Source organism: Idiotropiscis lumnitzeri, chromosome 7 (genome assembly GCF_059441095.1).
Source record: "Idiotropiscis lumnitzeri isolate Australia: NSW breed Sydney's pygmy pipehorse chromosome 7, RoL_Ilum_1.0, whole genome shotgun sequence".
NCBI classification, from domain to species: Eukaryota; Metazoa; Chordata; class Actinopteri; order Syngnathiformes; family Syngnathidae; genus Idiotropiscis; species Idiotropiscis lumnitzeri.
Genome location: NC_142397.1, coordinates 8,489,764 through 8,500,931, shown reverse-complemented (window position 1 = coordinate 8,500,931; position 11,168 = coordinate 8,489,764). Strand labels below are relative to the sequence as shown.

The 11,168-nt window shown below is 42.1% G+C and overlaps 1 protein-coding gene across 5 annotated transcripts in view; it reads left to right on the top strand.

Annotated features, from left to right (window-relative positions):
- Positions 1–95: 95 nt before the first annotated feature.
- kmt2a (lysine (K)-specific methyltransferase 2A) overlaps positions 96–11,168 on the top strand; it is a 45,928-nt gene continuing 34,855 nt past the window's right edge. For all 5 annotated transcript variants that reach the window (XM_088300092.1, XM_088300088.1, XM_088300090.1 and 2 more), the window contains exons 1-2: positions 96–341; positions 11,048–11,120. In XM_088300092.1, the coding sequence (XP_088156218.1) occupies positions 96–341; positions 11,048–11,120 (319 nt within the window). The remainder of the gene's footprint in view (positions 342–11,047; positions 11,121–11,168) is intronic.

The following is an 11,168-nucleotide window of genomic DNA, read 5'->3' as shown; positions in this document are numbered from 1 at the left end:
AGGCCGTGGCGGAGCTTGTTTATGTGGAGTGCTGGCTCAGGGTTCCGCCCACCGACGTATCTCTGATCGCAGGGCACACAGGCACAGAGTGTAAAATGGCGCACAGCTGTCGGTGGCGCTTCCCCGCTCGGCCCGGAGGGAGCAGCAACTCCGGCACCGGGAGGAGAGCGGGCCGGATAAGGGTCACTGCCTCGCTGCGGAACGTCCCGGGAGCCCACTCGCACGCCGCTGGCCTCGGACCCGGGTTTGATGCTGCACTACAGGTCTCTTCGGTCATCGGGAGCAACCTGCAGAAATTTCGGGATGTTTTGGGGGAATCGAGTGAATCGAGCAGCGCGGAGGTAGGCACCGGACGGACAAGGAGAGACGGGGAGAGGGAGAGAGTAGCCTGGTTGGGGAGCTCCGGTACCGGGAGAGGCGTTCGTTGTTTTGCAGCTAACAGTCCAAACGTGGACGATCTATCGGTCTCCGAACTGAGCAAAACTTGCCATCGCTAGGATGCTCCGTTAACTTTGATGCACTTTTACGAGCGCAAACTTTAGTCCGGAACCCAAACGGCACCGAACCCAGACGTGTGCTTGTGTCAGGTTCTGCTGGGAACAAAGTTAGTTTGTAGTGGAAGTGAGAGGACATGCTATATCCTTACACTCTTTAGGCTGGACGATTACTAGCACGCTAACACAATACACTCCCCCCATCATCTAGATGTTGTGTATATGGTATTTTAATCAACCGATGAGACATTATTAGCGTTATTGATAGATTATTCATACATTGTAACAAACACGCATCATGTAACTAAGCGACTACAACTGCTTTACTAGTTAGCTACTTGACATTAGCTCGATTGGACGCTTTCAAGACTTGGACGTCTCATACAATAACAGTAAAAGTTGTTTGTCTCGCTCGGTGGAAAAAAAAATGGTGATTTTTTTTGTTTGTGTTATAACGACGTTACAATCGAGGACTCGTCAAGGGAGTGTGTAGTGTGTTTAAAAACAAGACATGGCAACTTGAATGGGGCGAGAGTACACAAATGTGGTCGGGATTCGAAGTTAGCTTCCCTCCACGGGAGGAATTCCTGTCATAGAATTCTTTCGAACCACCTGCGGGTCTATTTATGATGAATAAACTGAATTCACAAACAGGCTGGTGCTTTTTCCTTGAGATGTGCATCTTGCTGCGAAGATTCGGCTAACCTAGCTGGTGGGTTAACTCGTAGCTAGCTGCCCGTAGTCCACTTTTATTTCCACCTCGCAAGTGCAGTTTCCACGACGTGGAAATTGCACTCGTGTTTGTGCGTGTCTGACATCACTCCATCACTGTGCGGATCTCCCAAGTGCAGCCTTTTCTACTGCTGTTTGTGGCTAAGCTAGCGAAATTAGCATACTACGCCACGCTAGCCGTCATGCTACTGCTGATGCGTTGGAAAATGGGAGGTGAGGTGAACCCATTCTCTTCGTAGCCAGTGCGTAGCTCGCGAGTAGCGACACGATGCGCGGCTTGTAAACGCCTCACGGTCACATTTAGTATGGAGCCACATGCACCCCTTTCCTAATCGAGATTCCTCGTTTTTTTTCTAATATCACAAAGATAGAGTATATGTGCGACTTGAAGGGGGTTCAAGTGGGCTTCGTCGTGTGACAGTGCGCATGCAGGGCCGGCTGCAACAACAACGAGCCCCCAGCTTGACGGGCCGTGTGATGTGGGGGTGTGTTCGCCTCAGCGAACTACCATCTTCCTTTTCTGCCACCACCAGCAGCAGCAGCAGCGTGCTACCGTTTGCAGTGAGAACAAGTAGGGAGTAGTTGCAAAGTGGAGTTGAGTTGTTTGCTTTTTCAGCACAGGTGATTTTGTGGTACATGCTACTCGCTTTCATGCACACAGTGCGGGTTCGATTCCTGGTTGCAACAGGAAGACTGACGTGGGTTTAGTCGCCAACAGTGCGAAGTAGAAAGACTAATGTTACTTTTGAAAAGGGGTCTCCATCTCATGACGTGGGCCCCGCGGGCTATTTGCAGGCCTCATGATGTTGTTTTGCAGTTACTTGCTCACATAATAAATAATTCCCAAGTGTCCTGGTGGGAAGCAAGACTAATGAAAGTACAGCAGCATGTTTGATTTGTAGATCGCTACAATGCTGCATGATGAAAAATACATGCGTTTTTAGTTTTAGAGAGTGCTTCATGTATTTTTCCCAGGGAAGCACATTTCTTTTGGTGCTTCTTGTTTTGTGCTTCAATGTGTTCTTTAGCTTCTTGAGTGCATTGCACTATTACGGAGGCAGAGAGAGGCAGACTGGCCCATTCATCCTCCCAGAGCTTGGCGAAGCCTATTGTCGACGAGGGCCCAGCTTGGTGCACCCATTAATACTTTCTATAAATAAATGCACAATCATAGGTAGTCGAAAGATTTGAGATGGCGTGCAGTGGTAGCTCAAATGGCCACAATCAGTTCCTTGAAGCTTCAGTAACTGGACATTTGGAATAATTGGCTCTTCCTGCTGTCACAATCGTAACTGCATGTTTTGAGAAAATGCATTGAAAATATTTAGATTAGTGCTGTCAAGTGATTGCTTTTTTTTAAATGAATCAATCACAGAAAATCCATGATTAATTGCGATTAATCACATTTTTCAACTACTATTTTTTTTGCGACACTTGGAACAAATATTTACTTGAATAATATCTTTGAATTGATGCAAAATATTTAATTCAAAGACTGTTCTAATCGCTTTCTTGGATTCTTGAATACGATCTAAATGGAGACATCTTTGCAGACATTTATTTTCGAAACATTTCTCAAAACTGAAATTATGTAACTGAGTTTAAAATGTTTTGGATTAATCACCGGAGTTAATGATTTAATTTTGACAGCCCTATTTTAGATATTAACTTTCATACAATAGTCGAGGTTAACATACTAGAAACACAGTTAACTTTATTCAGTCGATGTTGCACGCCAGATGTACCTTGTAGCAAGAATTCACAAAGGTAATTTGTTAAAACTAGCAATGGGGGAGTACTGATACCAGGTAGAGTACTCAAAAGTTGAGTACTCATACTGTTCTGAAAAAAAGTGCTATTGCACATCCCTGGTTGAAACACATCCCATACTTTAGGACTCCTACTTTTCGAATCACCTTCAAAAGTAGCAGCTTGCGATAATGCAAGATTTGATTTCGATCTGATAAGATATTGTGATGATATCGTCACTTAAGACGCACATACTTTGTTGATATTTCATGATTTTTCAACGTTTGCCTTTTGGATAATTAGTGGAAAAAAAACAGGCAACTGTACGTTCCAGTGGCGTAAATTTTCAGAGCGTTTCTTTTTTTCCTCTACTCCCATTTTGCACCTGAGTAGTATTGAGAGTGTGAATTGTTACATCCCCACGATACAAGTTGTGGACACAGCTTGTGGTTTTCATTCAGGATCAGTGTAATGCCTCTGGAACCAGACTGGGGCAGGATTGTTCAGGCTCATGGCAGCCTGCTGGGTTCACAGGGCGACTCTGAACAGAGCGCCAGCCGGACACTGGGCCAGGCCTCCCTCCCTCTGTCCGTCAAATCCATCCAGACAGAAAACCCAAATCCAATACAGACACAGAACTGCGTCTAAGAAGCAGAGCAACTTTTATTCTGACAGCTGCCACTTTGGAATGGATTACTAAGCCTATTGCCGAGGCTCAAAGGGGTGCTTGTCGGCTGTTGCTGTCCAAATGAAGGCATTTGTTAGCTTTTGTGTCCGTGGAGGGAATTCATTCTCTTGATCGCTCCAAGTTTCAGTGGCTTCTTTTTTTTTGGGCTTCCAAGCTATCCAGTTTTTGTTATTTTATAATTGTGCAACACAGCCCCCACTCTTTTCTTGACCCCTTAATTTTTCTGCCCCGCCAAATCAATCCTCATTGTTTAAAACATAAGATCCAAATTGACTTGACTTTCATATTAATTAAACGTAATTAGTCATATAGAGGAGCAACAAAATTTTGGTTCAAAATGGAACATAATCAGCCTCCAAATTCACACATTCAATTTTCTGTCTCAACTCACTTTTTTTGCTTTTTATTTGTCTTTTTTTTTTAAAGGATTTTATCCTCCATTAAATTAAAATCATCTAAAGATTTTTTGTAGTCGACTATAACGTGTTGGCGGTCGAGTCGAAATCATTGAGATGCTTTTCAGCGCGATGCACTTTTTTTTTCTTTTTTGCACTTCAGGCGACAGTCATAGAGAAAAATCAAAACGAATGATTAAAGATGCAACTCACCATTTTGCAATTTATAATTGATGTAGTAAGCCTAGCGTATTTTTCTCTTTAACAAATTGGCCCGTATCATTTTTTTTTTTGTTTTAGCAAAGCGTGTAAGATGGAGCGTTATTAGACGAAATATTTTGGCCACAAAAATTGGGTTTCCCACCTGCTGCTGTCCTTGTTCCTCGGTGCCAGGGTCCTGCTGGTTTGAATTTTTTAAGATGAGCCGACTGAAACTAGCAAGGATTAACACTTTGCTTATCCGCAACAATCTTTTTTTGCTTGGACGCATGCAGACGTATGAAGATTGTGAGGCCTCATTGGCCGGACATTTTGCTGTTCTACACAGCGATCGTCTGGTGACGGCAGCAGATGGACAAGTCGAATGTCTTCTGTAAAGCAGATTGGAATTCAAAGTTGCCAAGAACACATAATTAGCAATTTTTTGTTGAATAAGTGTTTAAATATAAAGTCGGACAAGTGAAACCAACTAGTCCACTAATCCGTTCAATCCCTAATATGCATAAAATTGTGAGATGTGAGCAGATATTCAAAATAGTAAGACTCAAAATCATTGATACGCTACTTTCGTGTCGTGACACGATCTCGCGTGTTTTTAAGTATCAATATATGGTTTTATAAATCGATATCTGGCTAAGAAATGGAAAATCGATTCAAATTGATATATTGATATATTTTTAAAACCCAGCCGTGCTGTTACAACGTCGGTATTTTTTCAAAAAAGTGAATTTGTAATTTGGTAAAGCACTTTGGACAAAATCTGGTCTAGATAAAGTACGATAAAAGTGCACGTCATTTAGATAGAATTGGATGTTTAATTTTTGGGGTGACTATGACGTGTTTTTCTTCAAAAGAACATTTCGTCGTCCATTCGACCAACCTGCGTTGGTCATTTTAAATGTTGTGATGTTATTACCCTACACCCCAGTATAATGAGGAGACAGTAAAATAGTCCCAAAATGCCTCTTGAAATGTTGCCTGTATAGTTGATAAAAGTTTTATAATAGCTCACAGATTATTTCTTATTTTCTATGGAGATACCAAATCCAAACGAATCAGATGTTGAGCAGCATCATGGAGTGGATTGATTGTGTTTTTTTTTATGCAATGCCATTATGTTGATGGACCCATATGCCCCTGCGGCCCACTGGTTTGAGAGTGTTGAGAGTCCAGCAGGTGTTTGGTCTGTTTAAATAGAAGAGACCCTTCCCCCGCTCTCACCCGCGTACCCATCCCAGAGACAGCGTGTGGATTGGAGCAGGAAGCTTTGTGTCTGCTTTTATTCTAGCGCTCACAAAGTGTGGGCGACTGAAAGAGCGCAGGCAGGGATATCAAAGGATGCGGGACGACCCCCCCACCACCACAACCACCACCACAACCACCACCACCACACCCCCCGAGTCCTCCGCCCCTTTTTGTCCCCATGGGACAACACTGGGAGGAGAATTAGTCACAGCCCCTCCCATCCATAGCTTTATTCAGCTCCAGCAGGCGGCCAAGGCGCTTTCACCTCCACTTTAGGAATCGTGATGAAGAGAGCGGCTGGAATTGTCTCTTTTTTTTTCTTACGCTAACAGTGGCGGGGCAGGGGTGTCCCCGAGATGTGATGTCCCCTTGTGCATGCAGGAGTAGCCATGTGTTTCTTCCCTGCAGTGTACGCTTGTGTGGATACGGGAGACATAATGCGTACGCGCCCGTTTCGACTTTGTCCGCTGTCTTTCTGCTCGTCAGGTGTTAGGTGTCGGAAGAGGAATCGTCTTACCCATAAGTGTTTGTTTTGGATCGTGTGCTGTCAACTTGGAGCAAATGTCAAACAGTTGCGCTGCTCCATGGTGGGACACTCAAAAAGAAATTTAAAAAAGGCCACATTTTTTGGGGGTGGCCAAGTTGGGGGGGGGGGTGAGGTGAGAGGTCAAAAAGTAAAGCTGCACTACTGTCGAGTGTAATCCACTCTCTTGCGTGTAATCACTCTACGGGGATGTGCCATCCATGCGACATATAGAAGTATGAGCTCATCACCAATTTGCAGTAAATGTCAAAGGAAAGATTCCTGGAATGTATGCACGTAAAATTTTGTCGTTCCATACATAACGAGAAGAGAGTAGAAGGCAGAATGCCGAACAACTTTTAGAAAAAAAATAACTGTGGAGGGCCACATGTTTGGAAGACATTTGCGATGGTAAATAGTGGACATGTTTAACATTTGCAATTGTCTGGTCAGATTGAACAGTAAAAAAATATATAACTAACATCACTAGAGTTTTATCGGAGGTGGAAGGGGGCGTGGTGAAAAATATCCTGATGGTCGATTTGCATCTGACTAGTGATGGTTAAATTAAGCTTCAAATCTGTTTCATGAATCAGTTGTAGTATTTTTGGACTCCTGTAGATGGCGCTCTCTGATCAACATTGGGCTGACTTGACATTTTTTTAAACCCTTTATTTAAACCAACAGTGCCGTCTAGAAGACTCAAAAATACAACAACTGTTTCATGAAGCAAATTTGAAGCTTCATTTTCCCATCACTACATCTGACAGTTTGGACACATGCTTCAGTTGATGGTTAATGTTTAGAGATGCGATCAAATATACATAATTAATTGACGGATAAGAATTATGTAAATTATGTGGAACTCATTGTTTATATTATGATGCGAAATTAAATGCCACCAGCAGAGGCGCTGTTGACTCCATTTCAGTTAAATGTGGAAAGAAGCACATGTCAGCTATGTCAAGTTTCCGCAATGCATTTGACAAAAACGTTTTACAAATTCTACTTTTGGGAAAAGTGAGGAAGTAGCTTTCGTTCACGTTGAGAACGTTACAAGATTGTGATCCTAAATTAAAAAAAAAATTCTATGCATAAATGATTAAAAATGGAATCCTGGTGGTATGAAATAATGAAATCTGCCGTGACTTTTTATTGTCTTGAATGAGATTTAAACTTTGTTTTTAATCTTCAGAGCTAGTCCTTAATAGCAAATTGGGCTGCTTCCACAGCATTTTGTGGTGTTTGGTGCCTGATAAAGGACAAGGTACAATGTACCTAATATGTGTTCTTTATCATGCGTACCCTCTTGATGACTCATTCCCATCTTCCTTTTCTTACTCACACGGTCCCCATCTTACTCATTACTGGACCCATTTTTGTTGCTCAGATCAGGAGTGTTACTTAGACGTTGAATGTCAGCGGTGACGCAGCTTTCATTGCCCAGCAAACTGTTTCCGCCAAGTCATGTCCACTTGATAGCTTTTACTACCAACAACGTCAGGCTGGTTTGAATTCATAAGGAATTAAAGTAAATAAGCTCAAAACATTGATTTTAATGGTAAAGCATATTTGGTCACCTCATGTGAGAAATATGTCACATAATTGTTGTCTGGTTTCTGTGCCACAGCCTTGTGGAAATACACAAACAAAAATTCTGACCCAGCCCAGAATGCCACTTTTGGAACGAGGAGGAAATTTATTAGTGTGGTGAGTGACATGAATATAACGTGTTTTATTGACGGCAGAAAGTAAGAAGCAGAAAGTGATGTTCTCTCTGTGTCTCAGTTTCAATCTTAATATTCCAATTGCCTTGTATGCGGGACTAAACATGTAAACAGGTTACGGAATGTTTCAGAAAACGCAATTTTGAGCCCAATCGTATATTTACAAAATGTCACTGCAGAAAAAATGGAGTTAATGCTTTTGCATGCATTGAAAACTTAAAAGCTTCTTGAGCAGGGACAAAAAGTGAAACTGTTTAGTGAAATAATCTTGATCACTGGAAACTTTGATGATTAAAAGTGGAATCATTTTTTTTCTCTCTGTTGATTGTTCACAGCAAGGAAATGCAGTTTCTCACATGCATATCATGGCAAAAGTCCCTCAAGTTTTTACTTATTCAAATCGATACAAAGATGAGCTCAGCAAAAGTAATTCACATTCATTTTGAGCCTTTTAAGGGACAGCCCCTGTCGTCTTTCGTTTCTGCAGTAACTCAGATCATTCTTGCTTTTAGTTCTTTTACATCAGCTCAAATTCTACACTTCACTGGTCGCTTCATTATGTACTTCTGCTCGGTATAAAACAAGAGCTCTATCAATTACTGTGCCTTCACAAAGGTCCAAAATACTACACACGTCCACATTTTCCCAATGTTGTGGCCTATAGGAGATTAGAAAGTGGAACTTTTAATTTCCAGCACAATCCATGGTTGGATGCTGGTTCAGAGATAAATTGATATTTCACGATCATTTTTTCAAGAGGAAATCAGTGGTCCCCAACCACCGGGGCATGGACCAGCACCGGGACGCCGTCCACTTTGGCTAAAAGGAAAAAAAAAACTTGCAGTACTTCCAGTTTATTTATTATTCAAGGTTGAAAAATATTTTCTTGGAAATAAAAACTCCCTTTTTAGGAATCAAATTACAGTTAGATTATTTACCATAATCGTTCAAATCTATTAAGAAATCTGATATAGTTTATTGTAATGCAGATTCATTCATTGTGTGTCTGTCGAAAACTGCATTGGAGAGGACTTTGAAAAAATAAAAATCAAATAAAAATAATTACATTAAATCACAATCGCAATATTGAGGGGGGAAAAAAATCACAAATTCTTCTTCAAAATCATTCAGCCCTCATTGAGGACCTCATCTATTGTAAAAAAAAAAAGGCACCAACATGATGGCTGCTCCAAATCAAGCGGCATATGGAGCGTACCTCACACTCCAGTGTTTGTTTACATCTTGCAGTTACCTCCTCGAACATGCCCCTGCTGTCGAGCTCATCACACGGCCGTGGGCGTGAAGCGAGGGTGCCTTGTTGTGCCTGGGAGGCCTGTTTAGACTCGGGATTGGCAGGCGTGTGCACGAGCATGTCGTGGCCGCTGACCCCTCGCGTCCTCCCAGGAGACGCCTTCGCTCCCTGTTGTTGTTAATAGCCCGGATGATGTTCCCATGTTTTGTTTTCCTCCCTCCCCCTTCCGAATTCCTCACTACGCCTGCCCCGTCCATGCTCCCCACCCCCGTGCACTCACCGCCACCGTTTGCTCGTTTACATCCACCTTACTGGTGAAAAATGTGCGTACGGTGGAGCGTGCACCTGACAGATTGAACCGTGAGCTCACGTGCATTTCCATGCGGCGGGCGTTTCGTTCGCCCTTGTGCGGCTGCTCTCTAGCATCACGCCGTGTGATGTCATCAAGGTCTACTCACACCCTCGCAGCGAGTCAGAGTCTGTTGGCACCCCGCCCCCCTTTCCTTCAACGGCTGCAACGACGCCCACCAAGCTCTGACTGGAATGACTGTGAGGAAAGGGAAAGAGGATGGAATGCTTAATAACGTAGTAATTACAACAAGCTGCTTAAATGTGCAACATTTTTGCATTTCAAACATGTGATTTCATGTTGCGTTACTTTTACCTGGTCGTCGTTTACATGTGCAAGTCCGCACTTTGCGTAGCAGCTGCTTTGCAAACTGGGCCAACAAGACCTCAAGTGCATCCCTGCACAGTCACTGCTATAAATAAATATGATAAAAAGACATCCTCACCTCAACTCTTAAGCGCACACGCACTTTCAGTTGAAGACGTTAAAGGCACATAGTGGGTATCTCAGCTTGTCTTTTAGTGCATATTGTCACCTTGAAAAGGGGAACAATGACGTGTTCTGACCCCCTTTTTTTTGGCCATTCATTATAGAGGACAGGCAAGACAGAATTTTTTTATTTTTTTTAAATGTCCTTGTATTTCCATCTACAACGACATTATTGTAAAAATAAATAAATAGTCAAAAACAAGACCAGAGAGGTAGAAGGTGCAAAATAATGTTCATATTGTCAAACATTTCTTTGAGTTAACAGAAGCATAAGAGTGGAGTTTATCAATACACCATTTTTTTTTAATTCAGCTTCGGGGCTAGTTTAGTATCGGTAAGAAACCACCCATCATAATAACGATGCATGATGCTAAAATGTGTTCCGAATAATTTGACCCTTATGTGGTGGAAGGTCATCACAATTATAATCAATAATCACTTGCAGTATGGTGCACGGCAAACCAAAGCGACAATTATAATAAATAAATTCTTAAATGAATACGTCTTTAGAATCGAGGATTAGCATTATCTTCAGCAATTTTGTGGTCAGTAATTATCCTATTTCATTGATTTTCTTTTCTGCCTTTCCAAGAAATCCACATCCTGTCTGCCTCTCTTATATATTAATAACGTTAGCTCTTCGGAATCATTAAATCATCTCCTATTCAGTCATGTTTGAAACTTGAGTCACGATTGAGACGTTTGACTGCGCTGGGGTGACTTGTGACTTTTGACCAAGCACCTAAACACGAGATCGCTTCCGCTCAAGGAGCTTGCTGTTAGTCACCGAGTGCGATCTGAATGTTTGCAATTCACTTCATCCTCTTTGGTTTGCCCCCTCGCCGTGTGCATTTATGAATCAATCCATTGATTGTTTGCTCTTTAAAATGTCACTTTTGTCCTCACCTCAGTTTTCTGAAGCCCCGTATGATGGTATCATGTGGCTTATTCAACCCACCGCATATTGATTCTGTTTACTATCGCGCAGGAATGTGAATGTATCAAAGCCCTCAAATCTTCATGAACATTCCGTTTGTCATTGAATGGCTTAAATGATCTTTGCCTTTCTCAAGAGTGACTCAAGTGTTGCACATCTGACAAATATGTACGCAGATGGATGCCAACTATTTGGACATAATGGTCGTAAAGTGTTTAACGGCCTTTGTTCTGTGTATTGCTTTTTAGGAAGAAGTGTTTGGAGGATTTGGAACAAGCACTGAGCAAAAAAGAATACCAAGTCCATCGACAACCACTTCAGGTACTGAAACCACTTTTATTTTATTTTATTTTATTTGATCTTTTTATT